Source organism: Mustela lutreola, chromosome 11, assembly GCF_030435805.1.
Source record: "Mustela lutreola isolate mMusLut2 chromosome 11, mMusLut2.pri, whole genome shotgun sequence".
NCBI lineage: Eukaryota > Metazoa > Chordata > Mammalia > Carnivora > Mustelidae > Mustela > Mustela lutreola.
The window spans coordinates 73660386-73673874 of NC_081300.1; the positions used below are offsets into that span (position 1 = coordinate 73660386).

Consider the following 13489-nt stretch of genomic DNA (forward strand, 5'->3'; position numbering starts at 1 on the left):
GTGTCTCTGCACAATAATGTCATTAGCTTTTGGATTCGGCCACGCCAGGGTGGTCAGGCGGCTGGGCCAGGGATGCCCACTTTGCATGCATCAGCCATCCAGCTGCCAGGACCAAGGGCATGCTGGGTTCACTGATGTGATCAGTAGAGCCCTGGGGGAAGGCAGACAGAGGCAAATCTCAGTTGTCCTGGGTGAGGGGAAAAAAACAAGGAAAGAAGAGTGGCTTGCCAAGGACCGGCATCTACCCACCCACCCGCCCATCCATTCATTCAACAAATGTTCATCAGACATTTACTTGGTGCCAAGCTCTGTTCCGGGGGTAATGTCGGGGAGGGACTCCAGCCCAGTCTAGACGGTCCAGGAGAGCTCCCAGGAAGATACAGAGTCCTCGGGACTGGAGACAAATTAATGTAGGAAGCCAGGCTGGAAGGAGTTCCAAACAGAAAGGGACCATGTGCGGAGACTAGTGTGTTATTTGAAGATCTGAATGCAGGTTAATGAAGCTGAAAGCTCGGCAGGGCCCAGGCTAGGGAGTCAAGGAGGAGAGCGGCCTGATGTTACAGACAAGGAGGGTAAGTTTCCCGCTGAAGACCCCAGGCCGTCCTAGCACCGGCTGTTCTTAAGTGGGTCCCAAGAGCACCCCCAAGAAGTTTCTCCAAACCTCAGGAGCTTTGGGGGTCCTACAAGCACCCACTGCCCCATCAGCCCTTGGCCTTGATGCACGTTTCCTCCACTGTGTGTGTCTCTCTCAAAGCCAGCCTGCGTCTTGACCAGATCCAAGATTAGGCAGGAGATAGGGAATAGCCCTGGCACTCTGGAGTCCAGATTTCAGTGAGACTTGTTCTCCCCCACCTTCCGTGCCCCTGACAGACAGACAGACAGGCAGAGAGGCAGAAAGACACACAACCATGCTGCTTCTGTCTGTAACACTCCTCACCGCCTGACATGATGCTGTTCCTTTATTCACCATCTTTCCTATTAGAAGGTAAGCCTCCCCGGGGAGAGGGCTACTGCCTGCCAGGCTCACCGTGGAACCCACGGAGGGCAGATGCATGAGGGCGGGGAGGGGGTTTATTCATTTTCTGGGGCCGCCATAGCAAGGGACTGAGACCAAGGGGCTTAAAACAACAGAAACTTGGGGGCGCCAAATAGTGCAGCCTCTATGGAAACAGGATCGTGGTTCCTCCAAAAATTATCAGTAAAATTCCCCTATCACTCTGTGATTCTTCTTATGGATACTCAACCCCAAAGAATCAAAAACAGCGCCTCAAACAGATACTCGAATGCCCATGTTCACGGTAGCCAAAAGGCAGTAGCCAAAAGGCTACTGTCAGTAGGCAAAAGGCAGAAACAACCCAGACGTTTGTTGACAGGTGAATGCATCAGCAGAGGTTATCCATAAAAGGGAATACAATTCAGCCTTTAAAAAAGAAGGGAATTCGACCTATGTTAGGACATGGATGAACCTTGGGGACATGATGCTAAGGGAAATATACCAGCCGCAAAGTCCAAACCCTGCACGATGCCGCTTACATGAGATTCCTGGGGTAGCTAAATTTATAGAGACAGGAAGCAGACTGGCAGGTGCAAGGGCCTGGGGGAGGGAGGACGGGGGTGGGAAGGGTGGTGTTAGTGTTTAACCGACCCAGAGTCTCAGTGTGAGACGATGAGAAAGTTCTGGAGACGGATGGCGGTGCTGGTCTCATGACAGCATGAAGGTACTTTCATGGCACCAAACTGCACAAATTCGATGTTATGTAGTATATTCTAGCACAATGAAAATGTCTGAACAAGCCCATCCCCCAGAAATGTATTGTCACACAGGTCCAGGGGCCAGAAATCTGAAATCAAGGAGGGCTATGTTCCCACCAAAGGCTCTAGTGGGGCAAACCACAAAGCACCTGACTTTCGGTGTGTCCCGAGCTGTCTGCCCTTCTAAGCCATGAGCTTGGTCCAAGCTCAGCTGTGTCCGTACCCATGGCACCTGCCTGGGCCCAGCACAACGTAAGTGCTCAGAAGGTATTTGCTGACTGTTCAAATTAATCAATGAATAAGAAATACAGAGATGAGCGAAGGTGTCTTAGTCTGGGTATTACTGGAAGCAGACGCTAAGACAAGAGTTTACAGGCAGGTAGTTTATTGGAGAATTGATCCCAGGAGCAATCAGCAGGGCAGGGAAAGTAGCCAATTAGGTGTATCCGAGAGCAGGTTACCCTAGGTCTCCTTGAAATAACATGAGATTGTGTGATCCATTCTGGCCAACAGATTCTGAGATATCTCAGATGTCTGGTGATTTTATCACAGACTTTCCAGCACTTTGCCTTCCCTTGCCCTGAGATGCATTGTTACAACCTCTTGTAACAATTCATAGGGTCTATGAATGACTGGGTGAAGAAGACCAGCATTAGAGATGTGACCCAGGATGAGAAATAAACCATCACTGCTAAACCACCAAGTCTTGGGGGCTCTTCGTTACCCAGCATAGTCTGACTGATACATGGGGAGAGAAGATTTGGACCTCCTCTCTGCCTCATGTTGCTACAAAGAGGATAGGCCTTACTGTCCCCAAACACAGTTTACTCCTTAGATGCAGGAACCAGAGCTAAAAACCTTTGAGATCCTCAAGTGGAAAAGTTCTCAACTCTATCAGAACCAACACTCCCCTCTCATGACGTTCATTTTGCGATGTTCTGCTTTCCTGGAACAAAATAGATCCTATAATCCCCATATGTTCTTGCTTTCAACTTAAATTCATCCTAAAGTGCCCTGTCTATAATATAAAGGAATAATAAAATGAAAGGTGTAATAATACATATTTCAATATGGAAGGTTTGAGCACAGTGATTATACCAGATGAAATAACAAAGGAGTTGGAGGTGTTTGTGCTACTTACCATAGACAGGTTTGGATAGGAAAGTGATATTGAATGGAATATGCTTTTGACATGCTCACATGCCTCGAAACAACTGTACTGAACATAACACAGCCGCACGTGTGGACTGGCCCAGTGGTGATTTATCACTGATGCCAACTCCACAGCCAACACCATCACGGGCCCCATGATTTCACAAAATGGGGAAGAATGCTTGGGCAAGTTCTCACCTGAGGAGTGGGAGATGCATTCGCTGAGGCTCGTCAAGGCAGGGGTCCCAGGAGAATGCCCACAGAGCCTGTTGCCCGGCTCCCAAGAACCCTTGGGCTCCAGTCCTGCCTCCATGAGCCTGGCTCACCCCCAGACCCCCTTTTCCCAGTGAAGCCTTGGTGCCGCTTGGACTCTCACCATGCAGCCTAGTTACCTTATGTCCTTGTTTGCACTGGAGTCCTTAGGACAAACCCCCATTGCCAAGTAATTGGGAAGTCCCTGCTCCACACAACTATGGAGTCCATCTCCAGAGTCACCATTTTCGATGATGAATGAGGTAGAAGATTATCCCCTTACCAGGCCATTCCTCTGTTTTACCCATTGTTCTCTGCCTTTCCTGCAAATTATATTCGTGTTAATACCAACAATTGGGGCGCCTGGGTGGCTCAGTCATTAAGCGTCTGCCTTCAGCTCAGGTCATGGTCCCAGGGTCCTGGGATGGAGCCCTGTATCGGGCTCCCTGCTCAGTGGGGAGCCTACTTCTCCCTCTCCCACTCTCCCTGCTTCTGTTCCCCCTCTTGTTGTGTCTCTCTCTATCCAATAAATAAATAACATCTTCAAAAAAAATAGTCACAACAACCTATGAGATAGGGAGTGTTATTAGTCCCGAGTTACGGATGAGAGCATCAAGGTACAGAGAGGCTAGGCAACTTGCCCAAAGGCACACAGCAAGTGGTAGAGCCTGGAAAGGACACCAAGTGGTAAGAATCAAGAACCCCATTCAGTCACCCTGCTCCTTACCCCTTGACCATGCTTCCTCTAACCGGTAGACTACACTGCCTCTCGATTAAACAGGTAAGTGATTTCCTAACCCTCACCCGCAACCCCCTTATCACCAGGAGATACTCCTACTTTATTATCCCTTTCAGACTCTGTCCCTGCAGAAGCTAGAATTTGCATCTAGAGGAGCTAAGCATGGCCTCTTGGAGTTATATGGGCCTGGGGTCAAATCTCAGCTCTGCCCTCTTAGGCTGTGTGACCCCAGCAGTCAGCTCTCCCTCTCTAAGCTTCCCAGGCCATTAGGAGGATTGAATGGGAAAATGCCTTGGAGAGAGCAAGCTCTCCCTGAGCCAGCCGGTTAGTACAGGTCGGAGGCTTTGGGTGTGACCCTGGATCTGGGTCTGGTGATACCCCACCTCTAGAATCAGTCCACCTGCAAACCCCAGGGCCAACCACAGAGTGGACAAGCTGGCAGGCCGGGGCTGGAGTGGGGGATGGGCGGGATGAGCTTTGGAGGCAGACGTGAACTTGAGTGCTATTCCCACCACTCTGTAGAGCTCTGGTACTCGGGGCAATTTGCTTCAGGGCTCTGGGCCCCCATTGCTCTCTCTGCCCACGGGGATCAGTGTCGCCTGTCAGCAGGTTAGAGATGACACCGTAAAGCACCCTTCAGTGTACTCTGCTGGGTGGGAGTCGGTGGGGATAGTTGGTGGCTTCTATTATTATTGTTGCTGCTGTTGATTTTTTTCTCTGCCATGTGTCCCTGCCCCTGAGGCACATGTCGCAGGGAGCTAGGCTCAGGAACCAATGTTCTAGAGTCTGTACATAGAGTGCAAACGTCAGCTCTAACCCTTCTTGTAGGAAGGTGATGCCGCCTACCTGAGCCTCGGTCTCCTCATCTGTGAAATTGGATGAACGACAGTGCCTGCCTTTCGAGGTCATCTTAGGGTTCAGTGACCCAGATCAAGTTCCAACAAGCCTAGCGCTGGGTGTAGCATTAAGTAAGGACTGATTTACAAAGCAAAACAAGATCTCTGTCTGTGAGAGGGGGTGAGACTCGGGGACAGAGGGAGGAGGCAGAGGGAGGAGTGGGGTACTGCCATCCTTTCTGGGGGAGGAGTCAACCCTGCCCTTGGTCCACCTTGTTGCTGAGTGTCCCTCACCTTCCACCCCAAGCCTGATGCCCCACCCAGCTCTCCCCTACACCCCAAAGTAAAAATAATTCAAGATGATGGCTCAGCTGTGCATATATATTTTTAAATATGTAGGCTAAGTAACTGCAATTGCTGTATTCTTTTCAGCGCCTTCCTGAGGCTCCCTCAGACCACCCGCACACCAGCTGCATCAGTGGTGGGGACACTGCAGGTGGCTGGGACCAGCTCTGGGCGCAACACGGGAACCAAATCAGGGAAGCACACAGGACAGGCTCATGGAGATGGGAAGGCTGAGGTCAGGTCCCTGGGACTGCAGGAAGTCAGCTGTCACCTGACTTTCTGAGAAGACACTCCCTCCTCATCCCACGGGGGCCAGAGGAGACCCCCATTTATGGCTGGCCCTGCCATGGCATCCCCCTTCGGCCAGATGAAGGCACGGAGGATCGGAGAAGTCACGGTCATCGGGGGGAGGTGGGATGGGGGCTCAGTCTTCCAGCTGAGGCTGCAGAAGCCCTCTGGGAGGTGGACAGAGCTACCAATACATGGAAAAGAGATGTTCGAGAGATCATACCATCAGGGCTCAGCTCGTGGCCTCCCGGCTTATCCCCCTGCATCCCCTGTGGCTCCATGGTCCACACTCTGCTCTACAGTCAGAAGAATCCTGTTAAGTCATATCTGGCCTCCTTCAGACTCTCCATGGCTCCCACCACCCTGTAGGGGGTGGGAGTCTGTGGAGCCCTAACTATTCTGACATCACTCCCTCTCTGACCACTCCCCCATTCAACTGCTTACTCCTTTCTGGACTGACTGTGGTCCTCACCAAGTCTCCATCACACAGCCACACTCCTGGTTGGGACCTTCACACCCACTACTCCTCTACCTGGAATGTTCTTATGGTTCATTCAGGTCTCAACTCAAATGTCACCACCTCAGAGCAGAGTTCCCTGACCAACCCACACCCCCCACCCCATCAGCTGCCATCATAATATTGCACTGCCTTCTGTAGCGTGATTCAGAATCTACTTGTTTGTCTGTTCCCTGCTATGTCCTCAGGCTTCAGACAGGGCCTGGCATTTGCTGAATCAAGTCATGAAAACAGACAGTGACAGAGAGTTGGAGGGGGACATGAAGGATAGATGGATGAATGGGTGGACAGATGGATGGGTGGGCGAGAGATAGAATGGATGGATCAATGGGAGGATGGATGGATGGAAGGACGGATGGACGGACAGATGGACTGATGGGTGGATGGATGGATGGACAGATGGATGAGTGGGCGAGAAATAGAATGGGTAGATCAATGAGAGAATGGATTGATGGATGGGTGGACAGATGGTTGGGAGAGAGAGAGAATGGACGGATCAATGGGAGGATGGCTGGCTGGCTGGATAGATGGACAGATGGACTGATGGATGGATGGATGGATGGATGGATGGATGGGAGAGAGACAGAACGGATGGATCAATAGGAGAATGGATGGAAAGAACTGATTGAAGAATGCATGGAAGGATGGATAGAAAGATGGGTGGGTGGAAGGATGTATAGACAGATGGATGGATGGATGGACAGACTGAAAGATGGAAACACAGGAAAACAAACACAAAATCAATGCAAGTCGCTCATGTGATTCTGCCAAAAACAACCAGAGCCTCGGGTAGGAGCCCAGCCCTCAGCCCCCCGTGGGGGTTCTCAGAACCCAAAGCCCCAGCCCCCTCAAGAAGGGACGCAGAGGAACATAGCAGGTGGGGGACCGGCCCCAGGCTTTATTGAGCAGATTCCGGGGAAGGGGGGACAGGCAGACCATCACCCTGGCCCTGGAGCCTCCTCTTCTTGCCTCTGCTGCCCCTCAGGGTGGGCCTGGGCCACTGGGGCCTGGGTGCCCTTCAGCTGCTGAGGAAACAGCCCCGCTTGTGCCACTTCTGGTCGCGGATGCGGCGAACGGACTGCAGCTGCGGCTGGTTCGCATCCCACTCGTTCCAGTGGCGGTACTCGCCCCGCTCGAACACGTACTGGCGCCCACGGTAGCCAGGGAACTCATAGCCAACCCACCTGCCGGGAACCAAGGTCAGAGTGAGGACGGTCAGCTCCCTGCCTCCAGCCACACCAAGACTTTTAAAGCCAGCAACTAAACATGCTCTCTGCTTGGCTAAATTTCTCCCTTGCTCCCCAGTGCCCTTCAGATGAATTCAAACTCACTACCCAGCTCACAGGTCCTGCACGAACCATCTCCAGCCTCATCCCTCAATGTTCCTTCTCGACACCCCATACTCCAACCTCTCTTACTCTACTTTCCTTAAAGTGGCGTGTCTCTGAGCCCTTACACAGGCTGTTCCTTCCACCTGGAACGTTCTTCCTCGTCTCATCCATGGCCCTGTTTCCCTTTTCATTCATATTCTTTACATCTCAATTTATATGTCTCCTCCTCCAGGAAAGCCCTTGCTGATTCCCCCGGGCTGAATCGAGTGCCTGGAGGGGACTCCCAGAGCCCCAGTGTGTCCCCCTCATCGCAATCCTGATCACAGTGACTTGTGGATACCTGTCTCCTTGTCTCCCTGGCAGACTAAAATTCTTAAGGGAAGAGGCTGTGTAATCCTCATTGCTCCTCTACTCTGCACATAAAAATATTTAGTAAAAAGCTGTTGAATAAATTGTTGTCAGGGAAAGGTGGCACCCTTCAAGGCTCAACCCCAGCCCATAGGGTGAGATGCAGTCACTGACAAAGGGAAGGTGATCTTAAGATTGCATTAACAGAGGTATTAAGCCTGGAAGGAGGGAGGTGATGTACCATGTACTCTCCCATGTGCTATTCAGCTCTTACCCTAGTAAGAAAGACCAGGATTATGAAAAGGACCTAGAAGAGCAGGGGGTGGCCACTGTGTAGGAAACACAGTGAAGAGAGATTCTATTTGAAGCCAGAGGACAGGGCAGGGGCAGGAGTGGGGAATGGGTCCCTTACGTCCCGTTGATGGCCCGGATGCTCGCCACGCGGTCCTGGAAGCCATGAGCCCAGAGGCTGGGCACGTCATCATCTACTATTTCCATCTTGCGGCCGCTGAAGGCTGGATTCTCAAACAGGTGCAGCTTGTGATCTGGGCCATCCTGGGGGTGGGATCACGGAGTGAGCGGGCTGTTCCCACTCTCGGAGTAGGAGTTGGGAGGTGTGGGGAAGAGTTCAGTGACCACACAGCCAGGCCCACCACCAAGCCCATTGCCTGAGGAACAGGATTCCCGAGAGGCCCGCACAGGGGACAGGGGTTAGGCCCACACAGGGGACAGGGCGGTTCCTCCAGAGCCACTCTCCTTAGGAATCTTAGAGCCAGGCATCCATGACACCAAGAGGGGACCTTTCAGCTCTTGTGAAACCCCACCATTTAGCAGATAGGGAAACCAAGGCACAGAGAGGCCAAAAGGCGATAAAAGTCAATAACAGAGGAGGATTCCCTGTTCAATAAACCAGGCTCTGATGTGGTCTTCTTAGCTTTCCTCCTGCTGTCATCCAAGCAGGCATCGGTTACTGTGACAAGGAGAGAGGGCTGGAGCAGCCACCGAGAGTGGAGGAAACAGGTGGGGGAAGCAGAGTGACAATTTAAAAGTGTCACTGTGGACCGAGTCCCTCCTGGGTGTTTGGGAAAGGCAAGTGAAGAATCAGTTCCTTTCTGAAGCTGCTTTCTGAATGTGTTGCTTTGAGCACAATACTGATCCGAGGCTGGGCCATGAGGCTTCTGATTTTTAACAGGGTTACACAGAGAAGTGTCAATGCTATGCTGGGAATTCAAGATGTGAATCCTGGTGTCCCGATCCCCAGCCCCAGGACCATAGCCAGCTTCCTCTCATCCCATGCAATCTCTCAGATTGGAGATGAAGAGGGCCCTTCCCAATCCGGACCGGTACCAGCCCCGTCCTCCGCTGAGCTTCTGCAGGGAGCTTGGATGACAAGCTTCTAGAAGGTTCTGGAAGCGGGAGGTACTTACGATGAGCAGAGGGCGGAGGGACAGGAGGCTATCACTGTGGTGGCTGTTGGACCAGGCATCCCAACGAGGGTAATCTCCCTTCTCCAGCACAAACTGCTCCCCGCGGAAGGCTCTGCGCTCGAATGCCAGCCACCTGCAGGAGGAAGCAGGCCTGGGTCACTGCTGCTGCTGCAGGAGGGCCCTTGTCTAGTGAGGAAGGACCCCCACGCTGCTGACCTTTGACCTTCAACGCTCCCTCCAACCTGACCGCGGACCCGAGTATTAAAGGAGTTCCTAGAACATCCTGGAAGCTGAGACTGAGCCAGAAAATCATCCCGGGAAATAGTATGGAGAATCTATTTTATATGCAGCCTCCATGTAAGTGCTTGGGAATGTCCTTCAGTGTCTGGCACATAGTAGGTATTCCAAAGACAAATTCCTCTCCCTCCTTCTCCTTCCCCTTATTATTAAGTTATTGTTGTTATTTATGCGCATCTTTCCATTCGTTTTCACAAAAACTCTGTCTGAAGTGCATGTTATCCCCATTTGAGAGACGGGAAAACTGAGGCCGGAGATAGGAATGGAGTCGCTTATGGCCCCTGAGCCCTAGAAGGGGAACCCGGCCCTCCTGCCTCCCAGGAGGTTCGGGGCTGTGAGGAGGGGGCTGGGTGTCCAGGTACTCACGGCCCAGACTCCACCTGGATGGAGCCCACCTTCTCCAGCAGGCTCTCCGTCAGATTGGGGCACTCGGCCGAGAGCTCGCACCGCTTGCCCTGGAAGTTCTCCATTTCGTACACAATGACCTGAAAGGGCAGCACCCTGAGCACCCCACGGGGGGTCGAGCTCCCAGTCCCAGGCCCAGACCCCAGCCTGCACAGTCCCGCTTGGGGCAGGGCAGGGAGGTAACATCCATCCCCTGGGCTCCATCCGCTCTGCCTTGACCCCTCCGGCGCCAGCACGGGCCAAGGGCTTGCACTGCCTCCTCGTGGCCATCGAAGGGAACGCCTCCAGGAACCTCAATTAAAGGAGGGATTGCAACTAGCATTTGGCAGGTCCCTATCTGGGAGAGTGAAATGACCCAGGGAAGGAAATGAAGCCGCTTATGGCCAGGAGGAAATGTGGGCCCCATTTTAAACTTCTCAAGAGGGGCCAGAAAGCTCTATTTCCCTGAATGTGAAATTTCCCTGTGCCTGACAACAGAAAACACCAGTCGGCAATCTCTGGGCCACTCTTCACCAGTCCGATGTCCAGAGCGGAAAAGGCTGCGAAGGAAGAGGAAGGCTACACCTCTCTTATCCACCCGAAGCACAAACTGTCTTCAGAGAAGATCCCTGGGGACACCTCTCTTCTGGTTATTTTATAGAAGGTTCAGAAAGGGTAAGTCTCTTGTCTCAGGCTGCACAGCACATTAGGTAGAAGCACCAGTATTCAAGAAGTGGGCTGGCGGTTTTCTCCCCTGCCCTGGTGCAGACAGGGCATGGCCCACAGGTGCCAGGGGAATAGGAAGGGCCGGCAGTGGCACCCACCTTCGTGGTGGGCAGCTGCCTCTGGGGCATTGCAAAGGCCTTGAGAGGTCCCTAGACCAGCCCTGTGCTCCCACCAATCAGGCCCCGTGCTGGACAGGCCTCTGCTTCTTTTCCACTCTCTTCAAAGCCACCAGCACATCTGAAGGAATGCCCTTGCCCACAGTTATCCTCTTAGTCAGCCCATCCTCAGACCCTGTCTCAGATTAAAGCCCCTAGGAACAGCTTGGAGAGGGAAGAGCTGGCAAATTCTCACTTTTGGAATTCTCCTTAGCACCAATTCTGGGGGCTGAGATGGGGAGCATTGCTCCCATTTTCCAGATGGGGCTGTTGAGGCCCAGAGAAGCCGGGGAACTGGACTGAGGTCAAGCAGGAGAGTTAGCGCCCTGTCTCCTGAGACCCAGGGGCCTCTTTGCCCCATGGAGTCAGGCTGCGTTTGGGCAACCAGTTCCCTTCTGCAGATGAGGACACAGAAGAGAGGAGATGCAGTACAGTCATGGTGAGGGAGGTGTCTTCCCAGACGCTGATGGCTGGAAGGGCCGCTGTTCCTTTCTGCCTGGCAAAGAAGCTGACCCCGAGGCCCAAGGGCAACCCCAGCCCCACAGCCCCTGGGACCCCTCCCTGCCCTATACCTTGTAGCTGCCCCCAAGGCCTCCATGGCTCTTGCCAGCCGCAGCCTGCTCTGGCGTTCCGTGCTGTTCCGCCATGTCCCCAGGAACACCTCTGGCTCCAACCAAAGGAAAACGAGTGAGTCACCAGGTCCCCCCTGGGCCACACCAGGTGCTGATGTGATTGAAGTCAAAGATGAGCATTGGAGCCAGGCTGCCTATGGGATATGGTCATCACTCCCTGCCTTCAGTCATTCAGTCATTCAACAAACATCCACCAAGTGCCCATCATGGGCCACAGGGACTGGCACAATCAGTGAGTTCAGGATCCCTATTTCATAGAGGGAAACCTGAGGTCTGGCGAGCTGAAGCCACTTCCCCAAGGCACATAGTGAGGGAGCCACCAGGAGGGGGCCTGCCTCCAAAAGTCCTGCCCTTTCCCTCCCCCTTCACCCAATTGCTTCCCGTCACCCAAAATGGGGTTCTTCAAGCTCTGTGTAGACACACCATGCCTGGACCCTGCCAGAGTGTGGGCTTCAGTGGGGTTCCTCTACAGGGATCTCTCCCACCTCCACGCTCTGGGTTAGTCTTCTGTTCATTCATTCCTCTGTCCACCAAAGATTCTATGAGCACCTGCTCAGTGCCTGGCCTGCTGCTGGGTGACTGGGGTGAACAGGAGACCACAGACTGGTAGGAAAGGGACAGACAGACATCTAGAGAAAGCATGATGCGGAAATGGGTCCTGGAACACCCGCAGCAGCCCAGTTTCTGTACATTTGGTTATTCATCCCATGTGCATTTATGAAGCACTTAGTGTATACCAGCCACTTCAAGAGACACAGACACAGAGAGACAGTTCCCCTTCATCCCTGTGGGGACAGGCCCCAAGGTAGTCATGGGAGGATTGTCATGATCTCCATGACACATGGACACACGGGACTGTTCTCCAGTTTATCAGCGTGCGCACACACACACACACACACACATACACGCTCCTGTGATCACACAGTCACATCACACCCATCGAACACGACAGCCTTCCCCTCTCTCTTTTACACGCACACCATACCCTTTTCAGACACAGACCCAGTGCCAGCTCCTGAAAGACCCCCAGGATCCTTGGCAGTCTTCCAATTGGCTTGCTCCCCCCCTCCTTCCAGTTATGCTCAGTCTTTGGAGGCCCCCTTCTCCTAAGCACATGCCCAGGGGCTCAACCCTGGCCACCTCCCTCGGACACCAGTGGAGCTTGGTGGCTCGAAGGGGTCCTCCCTCTTGGCTCCAACCCTTAAGTGAGTCCCCAGTTTGTGCAGGGGTCCACCGTGCACGCTGCAGAGAGATCCCCAAAGGCCTGGGCCTGCAAGTGCAGCCCTCACCTCCCCGCCTCTGCCCGTCCCAGAATGAACCTGCTGCTGTAGCCTCAGGAAGGACAGAGGGGCCAGCACCGTCTGCAGACTCAGTCTGCCTTTGCTAGCAGTGTCCTATTTATGGGCGCTTTTCGACAGCCCAGCACATCTCAGCCGCTGACATAGCGCCCTGTCCACCCAATTCCGTTCAGGCCATTTCACTTCAATAGTAGGCCCAGGAGGCCCTAGTGCTTGTGTCCCTCCTCCATGGCCCCCGATGGAGTCTCAGGCGCTGACGGACCTCATCAGTTTTGTGGAAAGCCTGACAGCACTAGGGGGGATGTATTGGGGTGTAGAGCTCTCCAGTGCCCTTTCTTGGGCTTCCTGGTGCCATCATTTCCTGTTTGGGTAAATGACAGCCTTGGAAGGACACCGGCCCTTAAAGTGAGGGACCCCAGAATCACTCAGTTCTCCCATGGGCCACATGGCCTAAGGTTTAGGTCAGATGATCCGAAATATAACGCTCAAATTGGGTTTCCATGGGATGCTGTAACGGACCCGATGAAGGTTTATTTTCTTCCTATAGAAGGCATATACAATGGACAGCTCCCATTTATTGAAGACCTACTGTGTGCAAGGCACTGTGCCAGCTTCATGAACATTATGTTTAATCCTCCCTCAGCCTCTTTAGGGAAGGAATTGTGATCCCCTTTCAAAGATGGTTCAGAAACTGAATTCAAAAAGGTGAAATCATTTACCCCAAGTTAACAGCAGAAAGAAGGAGGGGCTGGCTTGCCACAGGGCCTATATCTTAGCTTTAATAGAAATAAAGGTGATTATGATAGTCACCTTATTTGTGACCCCCCAAAAGAAACAAACCCAAACAAACAGAAACCAAGAAACAGGGGTGCCTGGGTGGCTCAGTGGGTTAAGCCTCTGCCTTTGGCTTAGGTCATGATCTCAGGGTTCTGGGATCTAGCCCCACATCAGGCTCTCTGCCCAGCAGGAAGCCTGCTTCCCCCCACCCCCCTCTGCCTGCCTCTCTGCCT

General features: G+C 53.0%; 1 protein-coding gene across 1 annotated transcript; it reads right to left on the reverse strand.

Annotated features, from left to right (window-relative positions):
- Positions 1–6783: 6783 nt before the first annotated feature.
- Positions 6784–11862, reverse strand: CRYBB3 (crystallin beta B3). Its single transcript, XM_059139781.1, has 5 exons — positions 11122–11862; positions 9651–9769; positions 8988–9120; positions 7973–8115; positions 6784–7065 (listed from the first exon to the last, which is right to left on the reverse strand). The coding sequence occupies exons 1-5, from the start codon at positions 11194–11196 to the stop codon at positions 6900–6902; spliced, it is 636 nt and encodes a 211-aa protein (XP_058995764.1). The 5' UTR covers positions 11197–11862; the 3' UTR covers positions 6784–6899.
- Positions 11863–13489: the final 1627 nt, after the last annotated feature.

Excerpts from the sequence above, each read along its gene's own strand:
- CRYBB3 (XM_059139781.1), bottom strand. The coding sequence starts at position 11,196 with ATGGCGGAACAGCACGGAACGCCAGAGCAGGCTGCGGCTGGCAAGAGC. Across the intron at positions 9,121-9,650 it reads ATCCAGGTGGAGTCTGGGCC|GTGGCTGGCATTCGAGCGCA; the intron begins GTGAGTACCTGG and ends TTCCTCCTGCAG. Across the intron at positions 8,116-8,987 it reads CCCTCCGCCCTCTGCTCATC|GATGGCCCAGATCACAAGCT; the intron begins GTAAGTACCTCC and ends TCCCACCCCCAG.